Source organism: Mesoplodon mirus, assembly GCF_964341445.2.
Source record: "Mesoplodon mirus genome assembly, chromosome: X".
Taxonomy (NCBI): Eukaryota; Metazoa; Chordata; class Mammalia; order Artiodactyla; family Ziphiidae; genus Mesoplodon; species Mesoplodon mirus.
In genome coordinates this window covers 7,399,772-7,419,273 of record NC_138981.1, presented here as the reverse complement: position 1 = coordinate 7,419,273, position 19,502 = coordinate 7,399,772, and the positions used below count along the sequence as shown (strand labels likewise).

The following is a 19,502-nucleotide window of genomic DNA, read 5'->3' as shown; positions in this document are numbered from 1 at the left end:
CTGGAGATGGTGACGTTTTGTGTCATTGCACAATTCCACCGGAGTGGAGGTAGTTACCATGGAGGGACCACCGTACGTAGTATTCATTTGCTCCCTTATAAACCAACTGCGCTACAATTAACACTCGCCAGCGTCTTCCTTTCCCTGCTTCTGGAAAGTTCTGACTTTGATCCATCTTTCCAGTAAGTCTGAGACCTGATTATCAAAAGAACAATGGCCTAAAGGTCACACTTCTGTTTCACCTTTACTTTCAAGGGAGGAAAAAAGAACTTAATACGGGAACAATTAACTTTACGTAGGGCTACCTTTTTGGTGAGGAAAAAAACCCAGCTTTGCAAACAGTACGAGCCAACTGTTTCACAAAACCAATTCCAGTAACTCGTATGCCTGCGGTACCGTTATGTCATTGGTTTGCTTCTCGGAAAATTTCCTAATTTTTGTTTATTTTAGTAATTTGGAATAGGTCAAGGCACCTCCTTTAACTCCAGGTGGAGAGGTAAAGCAACCAAACACCAGTGAGACATAAAAAAGATCACGGGAAAGAGAGGAAAGACGCAAAGGCGTGCTTGTGTTTTCTGGTCCACAATCAATGAGGAGCTCTTGTGCAATCCAAGTTGACTCTGAACTACCCACAAGTCTGGGGAGCAGGCCACACACCAACCTCACAGCTCAGGATGGCGGAAAAGCCAGGAAGAACTTAGCTCCTCCTCCTACCCCACAACCTGCTTGGGATTAATCCACACAGCTTTACTGAAAATGGGAAAAGTAGCACTCCCCGCCCCCGCCGAACTCCGACCAATGAAAGAGCGGCTACTAAGCACCCCAAACAGATGGAAAGAAAGTCTATGTTTCTCTACTTTACATAACAAAATAAAAGTTAGCCCGGCTGAAGGAAATGCAGACTTTGGATTCCAAATGTTTACTGAGTTGGCACTGGATTTAGAACTGAGATGCTGACAGTGACTCAGGAAAAACAAGGATTTTATCAGTTCCATGTTTATATAAAACTTTAGAGTGATCCATATTTTTAAAGGAGCCAGGTGATAAATGGCATAAGAAAAAGAATTCTATTAAGAAATTTCAAGGTAAAATAAGTACGTGAGTTCTTATTTCGAAATGGAAAGGATGTCTAAAGCCCCAGGATAGAGCTGAGAGCGGCTCAAACGGGAATTATTGGTTCTGGCCACCGAGGTGGCACTTAAAATGCAAATGGAGCTCTGTCCTTCTCCCTTAAGTACGTGGAAATGCAAGAAGCTATTCTTGGTAATCCTTGACATTTTCGTCAAATGCCATCTGCATGGTGACATCCTGGAGGTTTGTGATATCGGAGGGGAGACGGCTTGGCTTCCGGTGTCTCGCTGAGGGAATGAGATGGCAATCGCGGGGTGACCTGGGCCGGACCAATCACAGGATGATTTATGTGAGATGCCTCCTGAAGCAGTCCGTCTGTCCACGGCCAGGAGAGCACTGCCAGGTCGGCTACGTGCCTTTCCTGAGGAAAAGTCACAACGTGAAAGAGCTCTGCAGGGCTGGCTCCTGTGGGCTCCAGCCTCATCATTTTAGACCCCAAACCACCCAACCATTAGGGAGTAACTGCTCACTTTTTTTTTAGTCAGAATAATAATTAAAAACTCATTTCTGAAACAAGAATTTACAACATTGTATGGGCATTCCAAAAGTATATGTTAATCTTCTCTAAAGACCTACTCTTTAAACACCCCGCTCAACTGCTAAAATAACAAAAACTAAACACATCTGCTGCACAGCGGTTCCCGTTCCATGACATTCCTCGCAGCCCCGTCAGCAAAGCTGAGCACAGGCCAGGGAAAAGGCCCGGCTTCCTTGTGCCGATGCTGGCAGAACCCTGCACTCCCCCAGACCGCAAGGATCCAGAGGCAGGGTGAAGCAGACAGGCCACTCCACCACTACATGTCAGTACCAAGCCCTCCCCACAAGCTGTGAAAACCAAAAGTCTCCAGATGTCGCCCCTAGCTGAGAATCACTGTTGGAGCGGAATCCGAGAACCTGGGGTGGGAATCTCTCTTACAGCTTTGGGCACCGGCTGCTAGGAAAATCTTTAGGTTAACTGTTGAAGTGACTTAACGTCTTTCACCACCTTCCTAACCCCGTTTCAGCAACTTTCCCATATCCCACCACTGGCGTGCGAGCCCCGCAAGAGCGAGGACCTTCCAGGGGCATCAGTATAGACATGCGTTCTGAGAGCTCCCTTTCAAGACCAAACAGCACAATGATTTGGGTAAATTTAACTTCAACCCAAAAGTAAGTTCACCTGTGCCTTTAAATGTACATCCAAAAGCTGTTAATACACATATGAAAACTGTCTTGTAGGTATTGCACAAGGTAGCCAAGAAGATATAGCTGAAGATCTTGACCCTGAATCAACTTTCCTTAGTCTTAATATCTGTCCAGGATTAAGTGTCTATTAATTATGGAACAAGGTCTAATCACGTGACGTGAATTTGTAAAACCTCTAACATCACCGAGTACTACAAATACCAAATTCCGCAACATGATGACATCCATACCTGGAAATCAATAATTCTGTACGTGTTTGGGGTTTTTTCAGATTTGCATCCTAGCTAATACAAACTACAATGAAAGCTGAAGATGCAAATGCTTTGGTGGTGTTAACACAGTACACAAACAAGTATGACATCGATCACAGGTCAGCAAACTAAGTCCCAAGGGCCCAATCCAGCCTGCCTCCAGTCTCTGTAAGTAAGTTTTTATTGAACACAGGCAGGCACGTCCACATTTAGGTATTGCCTATGGCTGCTTCTGAGCTACAACAGCAGAGTTGAGCAGTTGCAACAGACACCCTGTGGCCCGCCAAACCTAAAATATTTACTATCTAGCCCTTTACCCAAAAAGCTTGATGGTTCTGCTCTAATCTGTTCATAACATTTCATTTCCAGCAACTTCATGTACCCAGCCACAAAGCCAAGGGAATGCAAAGAAGAGCTCTAAGCAGAGAGGAAAAATAGTCACCATGCACTCTGAGTGCTTCTTTACACTGGTGAGTCTCCAGTGCTACACAAGGAGGAGGAAACTAAGGAAGCAATTCAGAAGCAGAAGTGACGTAAAGGGGGGAGGAAAATTTGACAGGCAGAAGAGAAAAGACCTTGAAGAATCACTAAGCTGAGTGACTATTCTGTACGACCACAAGAACAATGAAAATATGAGTGTCTGCTACACACTGGACATTGACCTCAGTGTCCCCATTTTCTGAAAAGAGGAAACCAAGGCTCAGAGAGCCCAAATGCTGCCTTAGGGCACAGGTGAAACAGCAGAGCCTCGAGTCAGACTCAAGACCATCTATGCCTAAAATCAAGGCTAACCACATCCGGGTGGTCCCTGTGGTTACTGGTACATTCCAAGAACATACCAACGCCCATGTTCACTCATACAAACCTTTAACTATCAAGAAAATGTTACATTTTTTAAAAATTAATTAATTAATTTAATTATTTTTGGCTGTGTTGGGTCTTCGTTGCTGCGCACGGGCTTTCTCTAGTTGCGGCAAACAAGGGCTACTCTTCGTTGCGGGGCACGGGCTTCTCATTGCGGTGGCTTCTCTTGTTGTGGAGCATGGGCTCTAGGCACGCGGGCTTCAGTAGTGGCACACAGGCTCAGTAGTTGTGGCGCACGGGCTTACTTGCTCCGCGGCATGTGGGATCTTCCCGGACCAGGGCTCGAACCTGTGTCCCCTATATTGGCAGGCGGATTCTTAACCACTGTGCCACCAGGGAAGTCCTGAAAATGTTACGTTTTAGTATATCCAAGAAGAAATAAAAAGCATACAATACAATTTTAAGACGTTCTTTCAAAAACGTGTGAAAGATAAAAATGCTGATACTGAAAGTCCCAGGCATCAATTGGTCCTTTATCCACAAACTTCATTTTACCCCAAAGCCTGCCACATCATCAGATATCACATCAACTTTTCTAAACAAACAGCAGTGCCAGTAAGTTGTTCTATAAGATAAATTCCTCTGAACGATAGAGGCAGTTTCCTTCACGAGACCAACTATATTTCTAACCTAGTAACGATTACCCGTTGTAACATGGTGGTACTCTCCCCTTACAGTTGGCCAAACTCCTGGGCAATGTTAACGTGTGGCTTCTTGGTAAGTGTCCCTGGTGATTGTAGGAACGTTTTAAGAAGACCAGAAGCCTTTTGCACGGTTAGAGGCTGCCAAGTCTAATTTACGTAGCCTGGTCTGTCCAATTATCAAGACAAGGCAACCACCTGAATTTAAAAACAGAGTCACTTTAAAAGACTGTTAGAAACAACTTTATTGTGGTATAATCTACAAACCATAAAATCTTCCCATTTTATGGGTAATTTCAATGATTTTTAGTAAATTTACTTAGCTGTGCAACACATAATCCAGTTTTAGAACATTTCCATCATCCCAATCACACCCTTGGTACCCATTAGCAGTCACTCCCCTTTCCTACCCCCAGCCCCAGGCAACCACTAATCCACTTTCTACCTCTATGGATTTGGCTTTTCTGGACATCGTGTATCAGTCGAATCATACAATGTGTTGTCTTTTGCTTCTTTCACTTAGCACAGTGTCTTTGAGGTTCATCCATCACCTCCCTTTTCATGTGAAACCTATCCAGTACTTGGGGCTCATATCTAGTGACTGCACACCACAGTTTAATGCTGGGTTGGGTATGACGCTGGGAAGAGTTAGAGAAAGCATGTGGAAGGTTCTCCACAAATCACTGTACAACGGCTGCTGTATGATGTACCTGGGCTAGTGATAGCAAACACATGAGCATGCATCCCTTATGTCAACGACACACATAGTGTGCATGGCAGGCACCTCTGGGGGGTGTCTGCCTTTCTCAAACGAAGCCTCTGTTATTCCAGGAAGCAGAGATGGGCTTCGAGAGGTCTGCAATCCTCCTGAAAGCATATGCAAGCTTCTGTGTGCTTGCGCGTGTTTCCAAACTCAGAACCTCTACCTTGTGTCCAATTTCCTGGGGCCTATGATCCCAGTGCTTTAGAGTCCCTGCACTCGACCCAGCCTCAGAGCACGTCCACCAAGTCTGTCAAATGCATGAAGGACAGACGAATACTCACAAAAGGGAGATGAAGGAAAAACAAATATTAGAATTCAACCATATAAACATCAACAATTTAACAGTTCCAAAGACCACTGTAGTAGTAAAAAAGACATTACTAGAAAAACTGGTGAAATCCAAATAACGTCTGGAGTTTGGTTAATACTAACGTATCAAGGTAGGCTTCTTAGTTCTGACAAATGTACTAGGCTAATATAGAATAGTAACAGTGAGGAAAACTACCCTATCTTTGCAATTTTTCTGTAATTCTAAAACATTCCAAAATAGAAGTGTATTCCAGCAAATCAACAACCACTGGACTGCATTTATCCCATGCCTAGATCTCTTAAGGCAAATATGGAAAGAAAAAAAAAAAACACTACAGAGAAAATAATTGCACATTAGCAGCATAATAATGACAGTACTTATATAATCAAACAGATCAGGGATAATCTAAATGATCGAAAACAGAGGGATATTTAATAAACGGCAGCACAGCTGCTCAGTGGCAGCTTATGCCTCCAAGAAGAACGCCAGTGGCGAGGACACAGGGCAACAGGGGATAGAGACACAGAAGTGAGGATGCCTCTGCCAGCTGCAAGGAAGAGAAACCCCAATTCAACTGGCTTTAAAAGATAAGGAGACTTGGCTATTTTACATTTCACATATGAAAAGCTGCTGCAGGCAGGCAGCTCCAGAACCTTATGTCTACCCACCCACCTTAACAAAGATGCAGCCTTTCCACGCCACCACCTTCGGTTTCTCAGCAGCTCCCCGCTGGTTTTTATGGCAGCGACGTGGCTGCCCAGCTCCAGGTTTAGGTGGAGGCACGACACTAACTGGCAGGAGGTACTTCTCTGTAGGTCTGTGGGGACAAGGAGCCTCCTGCTCCACCACGCCTGCCTCGGACCTCCCCTCGCAGCTCGCTGGACGGCTCTGGGTCATATGCCCCTGCCTCGGCCAACCGCAGGCCTAGCTGCTCTATGACTGGCTTAGAGCCACCTGAGGACTGGATTATTCTTTTTGTGGTAGGGGCCATCCTGTGCTTTGCAGAATATCTGGCGGCGTTCCTGGACTCTACCCACTAGATGCAAGGAGCACCCCATACCCACCTCCAGTTGTGACAATCAAAAATGTCTCCAGACATTGCCAAGTGCCCCCTGGGGGGGGCAATCACCCCTAGTTGAGAACCACTGGCTTAGAGCCATCAAGACGTCACCAGAAGCTGCTGAGAGGGTCACATTCCCTGAGTCAAGACAAGGGTGGCCACTCCAACAAAACAGGGGCTCTGACAGTTGGCAAGAAGGCACTGCTCTTGAGAACTCTAGAATATATGAGAAAGTGAAATACAGAAACATAAGGTTATCATTATGAAAAAATAAAACCTGTTTCTACAGGCATAAATACATGAAACAAACATTTACTGAGAACCTGCTATGTGCTAGGTACTGTACAGAAAAAGCAGAATAAGATGTAAATAAGTGAGTTAAAGGAAAGGAGGTAGTTAAAATTTTAAAAAAAACTATGAATAACTAGATCTCTGCTTGATTCCTTCATTTTCCAATTTCCTTTTTAACATTTTAAAATAATTATAGATTCACAGAAAGTTGCAAAGAAACATATAGGGAGGTTCCATGCACCCTTCACCCAGTTTCCCCCAAGGTCCCATCCTGCATAAGTACAGTTACCAAACCAGGTAACCAACACTGGGACAATCCACACAGCTTGTTCACATGCGTGTGTGTGTGTGTGTGTGTGTGTGTGTGTGTGTGTGTGTGTGTGTGTGTGTGTGTGTGTGTGTGTGTGTGTGTGTGTGTGTAGCTTCTAGATACAGAAACGGTCCACCACTACAAGCCTCCCTCATGCCACTCTTTTACAGCCATACCCACCCCTGTCCAATCCACACAGCTTGTTCACATGCTTCCGTGTGTGTGTGTGTGTGTGTGTGTGTGTGTGTGTGTGTAGCTTCTAGATACAGAAACGGTCCACCACTACAAGCCTCCCTCATGCCACTCTTTTACAGCCATACCCACCCCTGTCCCCCATCCATAATCCTTGGCAACCACTGATCCGTCCTCTATCTCTATAGTTTTCTTATTTCAGGAATGCTACATAAACGGAGTCCTACCAGTTTCATTCTGTGCATTGTGTTGGCTGGAATGGTACAGTGGAATGGGGTCTGACCACCTCTCGGTTTCCTCTGAAGGGGAGAAGGTTAATGAAGGGTTTTCCCTGTGACAACAGTCCCAGGGGGGCTTTCTGTGTCTCCAGGTCTGTAGGGAGAGGTGGAGAGCAGCTCTGAGCAGGTACATACGTGCACATGCACAACTCCTGTAACTGGCCTTTAAAAACCACGCAAGTTCATAAAGCACAGATGGGGGGAGGGGAGCCTCGTTTACCTAGGAGCACAAAAGAATGCGAGTCCCGTACCCGAATTCTTCCAGGAACTAAAACGTTTTGTACCTTTGAACCTTAGCTTCTTAACTGTGTATTTTTTCCCAGTATTATTCAGATATAACTGACATACAACACTGCGTAAATTTAAGGTGCACAAACATGCTAATTTTGATACACTTATATATTGCAATAATCTGACTACCACAGTAGGGTTAGCTGACACCTCCGTGACATCATATAATTACCATTTCTTTTTTGTGGTGAGAACATTTAAGATCTACTCTCTCAGCAATTTTCAAGTATACAATACAGTGCTATTAGCTATAATCGTAATGTTGTACATTAGATCCCCAAAATTAACTGTGTATTTTTAATGAAAATCGTTCTAAAAGTGCTTATTTTCCTGTCTTCTTATTATAAAGTACAGTTGACCCTTGAACAACACAGGGGTTAGGGGTGCCCACCCACCAGAAAGTCGAAAATCTGCATATAACTTATAGTCAGCCCTCTGTACCCACAGTTCTTCTGTATCCACAGTTCTGCGCTGTGGTATTTACTACTGAAAAAAATCCAGTGGACCCATGCAGTTCAAACCCAAGTTGTTCAAGGGTCGACTGTAGTCTTTTTTTTTTTTTAAGATTTATTCATTATTTATTTATTTTATTTATTTTTGGCTGCGTCGGGTCTTCGTTCTGGCACGCGGGATCTTTGTTGAGGTGTGAGGGATCTTTCACTGCAGTGCGCAGGCTTCTCTCTAGTTGTGGCGTGTGGGTTTTCTGTCTCTAGCTGTGGCGCGCAGGCTCCAGGGCACACGGGCTCTAGTTGAGGCGCGAGGGCTCAGTAGTTGTGGCGTGCAGGCTTAGTTGCCCCATGGCATGTGGGATTGTAGTTCCCCGACCAGGGATCGAACCCACGTCCCCTGCATTATAAGGCGGATTCTTTACCACTGGACCACCAGGGAAATCCCTCAACTGTAGTCTTAATTGGCATGTTGTTTAAATAATCTAATCTAACTTTCCCTGCTTGTCTTATGACAGTTAGATGCAGCAGCCTTTCAGGGGGAGGAGAGAGAAGTCTCTACTGAGGGTTCCTTGACTAAAGGGTCCCCCGCTGGGTTTTATCTTTCTGAGCCCCTTCTCTCTAGTTGGTTAAACTTCCCGCTGGGGTCTTCTTATCCTGGGTCCCCCACCCCAGCCCCCATCTACCCCACCCCAGTGACTAATAGTTACCTTAAATAGACCCCGTATTCTCCTAAGATCAGAGGTCAGCAAACGTTTTCTGTAAAGAGCCAGACAGTAAATATTTCCAGTTTTGTGGGCCACATGGCCTCTGTCCAGAGACTCAACTTTGTCCTTATAGCGCACAAGCAGCCAAAGACAATAACTAATTGCACGATTGTGGCCGTGCTCCAATAAAACTTTATCTATGGACACTGAGACTTGGAATCCACGTAACTTTCATGAAATACTACTCTTCTTTTGATTCTTTTTCAACCATTTAAAAATGAAAATCCCATTTTTATCTTGCAGGCTGTATAAAACCAGGTGGCCAGCGGGATTCAGCTTGTAGGCTGCTGTTTGCCAACCCCTGTCCTAAGATCTCCCAGGGGCAGCCATCACATCTGGGAAACAGTTTACACTCAACAAGCATCAGTTCCTCAACAGACAACAAGTATTGTTTTCTCGTACGTGTAGGAAGATCCAGCCACAAGGAAATGTGGGGACTTGCGCAGTGGCATGCCGCAGGTGCAGGTGCAGGAGCGGACCTGGACCGTCTGTAACTTCTGACTTCAGGACTGACCATCTCCCCCCCCCAGCCACCCCTGCTCCCCCGGCAGCAGGCTGGTAACCGCTGCGCTGCTGGCCTATTATTTCATGTAGGTTCTTTTTGTTTCCCCAGCTGCACTTTCATCCCCTTGAGGAAAAGGCCTAGGCGATATTAATTATGTGTCACCCTCCAACGCACCTGGCACAGACTCAGCATCTAGATTGATAAAAATCCTACCATATATTCGTTTTTGGCTACCTGTTCCTAATTTTAGAAAGAAATGTGAAATAGTTTATACTTCTCTCTTAAAGTACAAACTAAAAGCTAAATTACGTTGATCTCTTTTCTTTGATCCTCAACTGATTTTTCTTAAGGGGTGACAGCTGCTCCCGTGGGCCAAGTTCGCACGGCTGTCCTCAGTTAGCACCACATGATGGTGTGTCCTCTGCATTAAACCAAGAAGCAAAAGCACAAAACCAGAAGCCTACAACATGTATGAACCTCAGTGACACTAGGCCAGGTGAATGAAGCCTGACACAAAAGGCCATCTGTATACAGTTACGGAGACATGAAGTATGGAATATAGAATTCCACCTATATGAAATGCCTGGGACAGGCAAATCCACAGAGACAGAAAGTAGATTGGTGGTTTGGCAATCGCCAGGGCTGGGGGTGGCGAGAGGAGCGGGGAGAGACTGCTTAATGACCGCAGGGTTTCCTTCTGGGGTGATGGAAATGTTTTGGAACTGGACAGGGCGGTGGTTGCACAACACTGGTAATGTACCAAATGCCACTGAGTTGTTTACTTTAAAACGAGTTAGTTTGTTATGTGACTTTTTACCCCAATAAAAACAAGGTTTTTTTTTAGAGAATGGTGGTAGATCTTTACATTCTGACGGCGGAAAGAGCGCCTGGACATACTGTTAAGTGAAAATGGCAAGTCACAGAAAAACAAATTGACAGCAGGATCCCATTCACGTAAACTTCCAAACCAAGTATCCGGGCTTCCGCACATATACTTAGGCAGAGGTGTAGAGAAGGGAGGGGCAGGCCACACAGCAAGCTATTATAATGCTGGGTACCCGGGGCAGGGGCAGGCAGGGGTTTTCTCGCGCTCTGCATACTTCCACATTGTGTCATTGTAGTAAAGCAAGAACGAAGACTTCAATGGGTTCCCGTATAATAGAAAAACACCCCGGGTCCCTGTGGGTCGGAACATTTTAAAGGGCATCCACCGTCAGGACCACGCACATCTGTGCATCAGAGCACAGCGCCAACAGAGACTGCAAAGTGGGGTCTGCAGGAGAGAAGCACAGCCGCTTGCAAAGAAAAACTCAATCAGGCAGCTTTTTGGTCACCAGGATGTCGAACAATTAATTTCTGTTAAGTTTCTCGCTCCTCTGGCTGCATCCATCAGTTGATTCATCACACGAAGTGCACTAAGCTTCATAAATGAGTACAACAGGCCTCCGAAGGGCCTACTGTCAGGACAGCACCACCCCCTCTTTACAATCTTTAATTTTCTCTTAGAGAAAGGGCAGTGTGTGCGAGGGGCATTTCCGGACGGAAGGAGAAAGGAGGGCCGGGTGCGAACGTGGGTGGCTGCAGCCGGACCATCCCCGAACTGCTCTCGGAATGCCAGGCCCCCTCCTGGAGACTGGAGCCCAGCGAGCTGGCTGGGTGTGACCCTGGCCTTGTCCCTGACCTGCCAGGCAAGGTCTGCCAGTCGTGCTAGCAATGAGCCACAGGACGAGGGCACCTTCTCCTCCTTCGAAATTAGACAGATGACCGTCTTTGTGCAATTTGCAGAGAAAAATTAATAAATGCGCCGAGTCTCGCGATGTTAAGATTGCCATGTCCACTTCTGTTAAACATCAGCACCTCCTATATCTCACTTTTCCACTGGCCCTGGCACAAAACTGTGACTCTTGGCTACACACTGTAATCTCCAGGGGAGCTTAAAACTCGGGGCTACCTGGCCCATGGGGGGGGGTGCCAGCATTCCTGAACTTCCCGGCCAGTTCCACTGTGCACAACCCCAGTGGGGAAGCCCACTCCTACTTCTGAAGGGGCCAAAACAAGCATCAGACAAACGAGGACAGACAACAGCTGATCACAGCAAGCCTGAAACCTCGTACTTTTCACCGAGTACACGAGGTCGTGTTTACATCTTGACACTGTAAACCTATGAATGGTCATTTTTCTCTGAGTAAAACAGTTGGGAGTTGACACCGTGGAATGAAAGACATAGCTATTTCCTAGATTCTGCAAGGACACCTGAACAGGGAGGGCGCTTCAGGGCGGCTTCCAAAACGCGGTGCAGCCCCACCAGGGAACGGTATTTGGCAACGAAAGGGAATGGAGCTCCAAGCTCAATCCACAAGGTGCAGGCCTGCCAGGAGTGTGTGAGGAGGCACCAAGAGAACGGATATAAAACGCCCGGCGCGGTCCCCCTGAGCGCCTGACAAATACCAGCTAGTGGGGCTGTTATCAACGGACACCAAGCTGACCACATGCTTCCACTGTCTCTGGGAAAACAACACATGGCGCGTATCGGTTTCCTACTGCTGCTGTAACAAACTGCCACAAACCAGGTGGCTTAAAACAACACACAGTTATTACCTCACAGTTCTGGAGGTCAGAAGTCAAAAATCAGTTTCATTCTGCCAAAATCAAGGTGTCAGCAGGGCCGTGTTCCATCTGCAAGCTCTGGAAAAATACACCTCCTTGGCTCTTTCAGCTTCCAGAAGCTGCCTGCATTCCTCAGCTCATGGCCACATGACTCCAACGTCTGCTTCTGCCGTCACATCTTCTTCTCTGACTCTGACCCTCCTGCTGCCCTCTTGTAAGGATTCTTCCAATGACACTGTGCCCACCCAGATAATCCAGGATGATCACCTCATTTCAAGATTCTTAACTTAATCCCACCTACAAATGCCATCTGTGTTGGAAGGTAACTTATTAATAGGTTTAGGAGACTAGGACATGGACATCTTTGGAGGGCCATTATTCTATCGGGGCGGGGGGGAGGTGTCTGTTAAATATCAAACAACAGTGAATATAAGATAAAAGTAACCAGTGGGTATAACACAGTACAAGGGGCACACGGTTACCCAGCCAAGGGAAGGTCAGGTTAGGTGGTGGACTTGGGCTCAACTCCGGGGTCAGACAGATGCCTCCTCGTTGGCTCTGGGAAGCGAGGTTACTAAGTCAACCCCCTTGGCCTCAGCTCCATCACCTGTCCACCTACAACTCATGCAGCCCTCGTGGGCTTTCAGTGAGAGCATCCACCAAGTGCCTGGCACACGATAAGCACTCCACGTATGTCCCAAGACCCAAGGGATCCCAGCGGGGAGAACAGGAGGCAGGAGCGGCACGGTGAGGCCTCAGGGAAGAGGACACGGGCACGAGGGAGCCCCACGGAGGCAGGGACCTGTCCGCTAGTGCTCACCACTGGAGTCCTGAACCCGGAAGGGTGCCTGAGATGGAGAGGCTGTCCCACAGTTACTGAATGAATGAATGGGTGATCGAATGAACAAATGAACAGAGGCAGTACGCTTCAAACTGAGTAGGGACTGGGCAGTGGGGTGGCGTACGTGACAGCGCAGTGCATCAGGGTCAGAAGACTCAGCTCAAGTCCCTGTCCTTTCCACAGCCGGTGGGACGCACGCCTTGGCTACAGCCCTCATATACAAGATGAGGAGTTTGAAGGAAGCGGCCCTGGCTCCTCCAAGAACAAAGCTGGAGGATTCAAGCCACGCGTGGTCTTGCCCGAGCCTGACATGCCTTACACGAAGACTCGGGGTCAGTCAAAACTGAACGGTTCGCTCTTATTCCAAACGCACCCAGTACTTCCTCTTCCACAGCACTTTCCTCACATTCCCCCTTCTCATCCCCAGCACTGAGAAAGCATGAGAAACGCTCAACCTAGGAGATGATGGACAAGGATAAAGAACCGCCAGGCTCTAGTGAGCGCTCCTCCTTTTCTCCGAAGCCATCACCACCTGATAATGGTGCCTGGTGACCATCACCGTCTCCATTTTATGTGTCTCCCATCTCCCAGACAAACTTGGTCTCCATCCACCATCCCAGCACACAGGAGGCCAAGAATCTATAACTATTACTTCATATTACTGGATTTGAATGGGGATAACTGAACTCAGGAAAATTTAGCTCTGCTTTTTTTCCATCAGATTAATTTTACTGAATTTACTGGAAAGGCAGCCAATTAGCAAAAGGACCCAGGCTAGAAGCAGCTCACCGGGCTCACCCGGTGACCTTTAACATGTCACTTGACCCAAAGGTTTATGCACTAGAACCTACCAGAGGTGAAACACACTTTCCACTTCCAAAATCAGAGCGAAAGGGAAGAAAAGGAAACTTAGAGATTCCCAAACATCCGGGAGCTATTTTTGGAAATGAATGACTTTTCCATTCACTCCTCTTAAAAAAAAAAAAAAAAAAAAAAAGAAAGAAAACAGAAAAGAAAAGAAAGAAAGAAAGATATTAGACGGAGAACAAACCAAGAAGTGGTTGTTGATCATCTAAATGGAAGAAGATTCTTACAGAAGCCCACTCCTTATAGCCTGAAAAGCAAGACACTCCCCCATGTATACAGAGACTACCTATAATCTTAAAGAATGAAAAATGGAAAAATCATTATTTGCTTATCAGAAAGTTTATATAATCCCAAAATGGACTCTGCGGGGTAAATATAGTAAACCTCCTATTAATTAACACTGAATTAAGGTTCCAAGAAGGTAGCAATGATGCCATCTGGCCCTGTTATGTGGGGCTCCAACCTGGCAAATTCCAGAACCATGGATTGTTTTCTTCTTAAAGCAACAGCCTGTTCAAAAGACTTTTAATATATCACAGAATTTCTCCATGTGGCGCAGGTCAAACCCCATCTCGTGAACAAATGGATCCCTAAAAGCTTTTGTCATGATATAATCTGGGCCTTCCACCATCATCCTGATCATTTAATACTCTGCTTTGATCTCAAATGTGACATGGTCCACCACTCAAACTGCTCGAGCTTGGCATTCCCAGAACACTAAGTTTCAACAGATCAGTCCACCTACAGGTTAATATCAATACAACCCTGCAAGAAGCAGACATATACGTGTCAAAGGCAGTGAATTTTTCCAAAAGAGGCAAAAAAGTTCTTCCCATATTATCCACCCAAATGGTAAATACCTTTTTATAAAGTGGCCATTGAACTCTGAGTTGATGTATGTGGAACACATATGTGTCACTAATGTAAACCACACACAACTCACTCACAGAAACTACCAGTCACAAAAATGGTGAATTAACTTTATTTTTAATCTTATTTATTTATTTGGCCGTGCCATGCAGCACGTGGGATTCTTAGCTCCCCGACCAGGGATCAAACCTGTGCCCCCTACATTGGGAGCGAGAGGAGTCTTAATCACTGGACCACCAGGGAAGTCCCAACTTTATATTTTTTAACAAAGTTTTTGGGTATGATTCCCAGAAAACTAACTATGAAAATTATATGCACAGTACCGATCTGCAGAGAGTGAATTTAAACCTAAGGTGGGTTCATACTCCAACTAAAGAAATTCTGTTTTGAAAATATTGAGATTTTTTTTTTTACACATCTGCAGCCACATCTGTAAAGATGTCGCCTCACGTTTGCAACCTCTTCGTTGTAACTTGAAAAAGAAAGTACAGCTACAATAATTCACCAACACACCCTGAGCTGGCAAGGCCCAGTGTTGTTAAATACAACACTGAATGGAATTACTATAAATCTGTTTACAAACCTTGGCCCTCGGTGACCTTGCTTACGGCAGCATATTTTATGCTATTAGGTTTAATAAATTATATAGGAAATGATGTTTTCAGTCGGCAACAATTTCTGCCTAACCGACTACGTTCATCTATTCCCCTATAATTTCATTTTCTTTAAAAACCTATTTCTTTGCCTCTCCTGACAGTTCTCCATTTGGAAGCTGTTTGGGGAAAGTCCCCCCCGCCCCCTTTTTTTTTTTTTTTTTGCGGTACGCGGGCCTCTCACTGTTGTGGCCTCTCCCGTTGCGGAGCACAGGCTCCGGACGCGCAGGCTCAGCGGCCATGGCTCACGGGCCCAGCCGCCCCGCGGCATGTGGGATCTTCCCAGACCGGGGCACGAACCCGTATCCCCTGCATCGGCAGGCGGACTCTCAACCACTGCGCCACCAGGGAAGCCCGAAAGTCCTCATTTTTTGAATACCGTCTTCCAGTCGTGGGAATCAAATGCAACTCAAAAAGGGTTTTAACTGTCAGATGCACATGGAGAAAATGTTGTGCTCTGACACACGGTTTTTTCCATATCATAAAAATCAATTACAACTTTAAAGGATAACCGGTCACCTATAAAAATCGGCAGGGTTCTGTTGTGAAAGAAGAAGAATGACTGTTAGAGCATTTACACCCTTCCGTAGACTCCACTTAAATGTCTGTGGCTCGCTGAGCATTCCATACATATTTCGGGCAAGGTATTATGGGAGCTGAAGTGCAAGCTGTCCCCTGCTGAATTTTCGCTCACTATAAAAACAGTGTCTCATAAAAGTGTACCCGTTTTTACTTCACAAAAAAATGTAAAATGTCCACTTTTGTTCACTCCACCGACAATTTTAGCATTAGAAACGGGGCTTTTTAAAAACCTGTACCATAAGTGATGTATAAAATGTCATTCAGTAACGGATTTCTGGAAAGAGGAACATAGGAAATGTGCATGAAATACATGGAAAGGAAGATTCTACAAGCTGTCTTCTGTGGGGTCTGCTCACCTATGGCCTGGGTTGTACCACTAAAATGGAAACTCTTACATTTATACTTTTCATCGTGAATCCACGCTCCAATGTAACCACAACTGTTTTATATTACCCTCATAAAATGAGTCTTTGCCTTTTCTAAGCAAAGCAGTATTTTTTAATTGCTTCATTTTCCAGTTGTTTGGATTTTTAACAGACATACAGCATAAAAGGGCACCGCATTCCAAGCAGTTCTACCAACTCCAGAACCATCCAAGGCTTGATCAGACAGCTGTGGCTCTAGCCTTTGGTTAAAATTATAATATGATCTCACCTGATTTTCAAAATAACTACGCATATTTTTAAGCCAATACACGGTGCTATAATCCCTCTAAGTTTCTGAGTCCAGAAGCTTGCCATGTTCAAAGAGAATGTTAAGGAACCATGATCCTTTTGCCTTTCTTTGTTTTTCCCTATCTGAACCCAGAGAAATCTTCAAACAATAATTTAGCAGCTTCCCTCCCCAAAGGTTTATTTTCAAACGCCAGTGCCATGCAGCGCTGCCTTTCCAGGGCAGGTAGGAGGAAGCAGGAGCCTGTCACCACGCTGGGCCTTTTCAAGTCTCAGAATCACTGGGAAGCTTGCAGTATTCCCTTTCTGGCACTCAGGCCCAGTGTGAAAAGAAGTTGCTCCATATAGGACAAGATATCAGATAATCACTGTAATCCCTTGGTTTCAACAGAATTCCAACTCCACAAAAAAATGCCTCTCCCCAAAAGCAGCTGAACCACTGAAACCAACAGACAATCGAGCAAAAAGTTAACGAAGAAGTAAGTCATTACATGAACTTAATCATAATCTGGTGGTGCTTTTAGAAGCATCCGTTTTTCACTCCGTAGGATTTATTTACGTGAATAATAAGACAATTTAATGCTCTACTCGGATCTTGCACAAAAAGGAAACCTAAAATTCAACTCTTGTTTTCCCTTTATTCCAAAAGCATATGGGTCTAATCATAGCCCATTCTGACCGCAGTACACAGGCTTTTTCAATCAGAATTTTAACTCAATTTTTAAGGCGCTAAAGAGTAACCGTCACAAGTTTGATGGTTACTCCAAAGAATCGGGAATCCCTGAAGTGTCCCATCTGGCACAGTCTTCGCATGGAAACTAGGTTCAGCCCGCCAGACAAGGAACCCACACCACGAGGCTGGGGCGCACGTTTGTGCTGCAAGATGACAGCTCATCTGGCCACCGCGAGGTCGGGGGCGCCTGTAGGGCCACAGCCGAGGGGCGGTGGGCCGCGGAGGCCCGACAGGGACGGGCGAGACCGCGGAGGAAAAAGGAAGAGAGGGCCATCCGTCAGCCCCTGGAGAGGAAATTCCAGGCGCCCAGCTCCCAGGCGTCGGTCAGCGGGTGACGTGAGGGAACCAAGTCAGAGTGTCCGCCCCGCGGTGGAGGCCAGGGATTCCGCACTCCTGGGGCTCGAGGCCGGGAGAGGGGGAGCCTCGATCCTCGGCCAGGGGTCCGGGGATGGGGGAGCCCGGATCCTCGCCGGGCGCGGAGGACTCACGATCTTCGCCCACACCCGGAGGCCTCCTGGGTCCTCGATCCTCTCCCTGGGCCCAAGGTATGGGGCGCCCTAATCCTGGCCGGGGCCCGCGCCCCCCTTACCGGTCGCGGGGGTCGATCCACGACGTCTGGCGCGTGTTGTGGTCGATGTAGAAGACGCGGCCGTCGTAGTCGCGCGCCTCCTCCCAGCCGGCGGGCAGCGGCAGCTCGGCGCTCTCCCGGGCCCGTGGGGGTGGCGGCGCGGAGGTCGCGGGGGGCGCGGGGGCCGCGGCGGGGGGCGCGGGCGGCGGCGGCGGCTCCCGCGGGGGCTGCGCGGGCTGAGGCGGCTCCCGCGGGGCCTCGCGCGGCTGTCCCCGCCGCCGCCGCCGGCCGCCGCTCAGCCACGGCATGACGGCGCGGGCCCCGCCACCGCCCGGCCGCCCCACGCGCGCCGGCTCCTCCGCCAGCACTAAGGCCCGGCGTCCGGGGCGCGGGGGCGGCCGCGGGGAGCCGCCCGCCGCGCCCGGTGCATCCTCCGCCCGGTGCCCGCGCACCGGCGCCCGCCTGCCGCCCGCCTGCCGCCCGGCCCTGCGCGCCGCCGCTCGCGCCGCCTGGGTCACTCGAGTCGCCGCCGCTCGTGGAGTCACAGCCCCAGAGCTGCCGCAGCCGCTACCGGCGGCCCCTCAGTTCCCGCGGCGCGCCCGGCCATCTTCGTTCCTCGGCGCGGCCCGGTGGGGGCGGGGCTACGCAGGCCCCGCCCCGAACTGCCCCGCCCCTCCCCATCCTCTTTTCCCTCGGCGGCTCCTCCCCCGCTTGCTGCAAGCCCTTCAATCTCCCTTGGCTGCTCCGCCTCCGGTCTCTCCTGGGGGCTCCTCGGCTCTTGGTTCCTGTGCCCCCCACCCCCGCCCGCTGCTCTGCTCCTCCTCCCCAGCCGGCTGCTCCCACACCCCCAACCCCGCTCAGTGTTCTTCCGTCTTCCCCTCCTGCTCCGCGCGCTCCTCCCTCTTCTCTCCCGCTCCACCACCTCCTTGGGCCTCGCCGGGAAACCGCACGGGAGCCAGGATGGGCGCCGCCGCGTCCGTCCGCCCCCGGGCCACCGCGGAGAGGAAGGAGGGCCGGGAGGACGGCGCCCCACCCGGGCTGCAGGCGCGGCCTGCCGGGGGCTGACTCTTGGGGCCCAAACAATTCCCGGGGGAGAGGGCGGTCACCTCACTGCACCCATTCTCAGGCCTTGGATGTCTGGGGTCCTCCTCTCTGCCCACTTGGTGGGGGAGGGGAGCTGCGCCCTGGGTCTCCCGAATATCCAGGATGGTCCCGCGAGGGTGGGTAAGTCCCCGGAAGGGAGGCCGAGGGGGCTTGTAGCTGGAGGAGGAACCCGAGGCTGGTCCTCTTGGGTGGGACCTGGAGGACACACCTGGAAGTGGGGAGCTGGGCAGGTGGGCACTTCTCACCCCTGCCAGGAGAGCCCCAGCAGGGCTGATCCGAAGTCCCCACTCTGGGCCAGGCCCCCTGACCTGCCCTGGGCTCTTGCATCTCCCAGTCTGGAAGATCCAATAGTGTGAGTGGAGACCCAAGTAGGCCACTGCTTGGGCGGAAGCCAGGTCAGCTCCTAAAACATGAAACCTCTATGGTAATTGGTAGTTATGTGCCACTCACATCTCATAGCTGGAGAAGCTGAAGTCCAAAGATGGGGCTCTCTCTTCCTCCAAATCCCCCAGCTACTACTTAGTGCTCCAGATCCCTGGCCACAAGACTGAATGCCAGGAAATGCAGGAAAGTATCAGGGAGGTTTTAAAACACTGTTGCAGTGATACAAAAAGATCTGATAAAAACCCTAACAGCAATCCATATCTAGCTACATAGGGGAAGAGACTAGAGGAAAACCTCCCCAAATGCTCACAGCAGTTTGCATTCCTTCAGTGGGATG

General features: G+C 48.4%; 1 protein-coding gene across 2 annotated transcripts in view; it reads right to left on the bottom strand.

Annotated features, from left to right (window-relative positions):
- WWC3 (WWC family member 3) overlaps positions 1-18,000 on the bottom strand; it is a 118,133-nt gene extending 100,133 nt beyond the window's left edge. Inside the window, exon 1 of one of the 2 annotated variants that reach the window (XM_082610406.1) lies at positions 17,699-18,000. In XM_082610406.1, coding sequence (XP_082466532.1) covers positions 17,699-17,985 — 287 coding nt within the window. In that variant the 5' untranslated portion in view covers positions 17,986-18,000. Of the gene's footprint in view, positions 1-6,209; positions 6,422-17,698 lie in introns of those variants that run through there. The other variant, XM_082610407.1, reaches the window with a different exon arrangement.
- Positions 18,001-19,502: the final 1,502 nt, after the last annotated feature.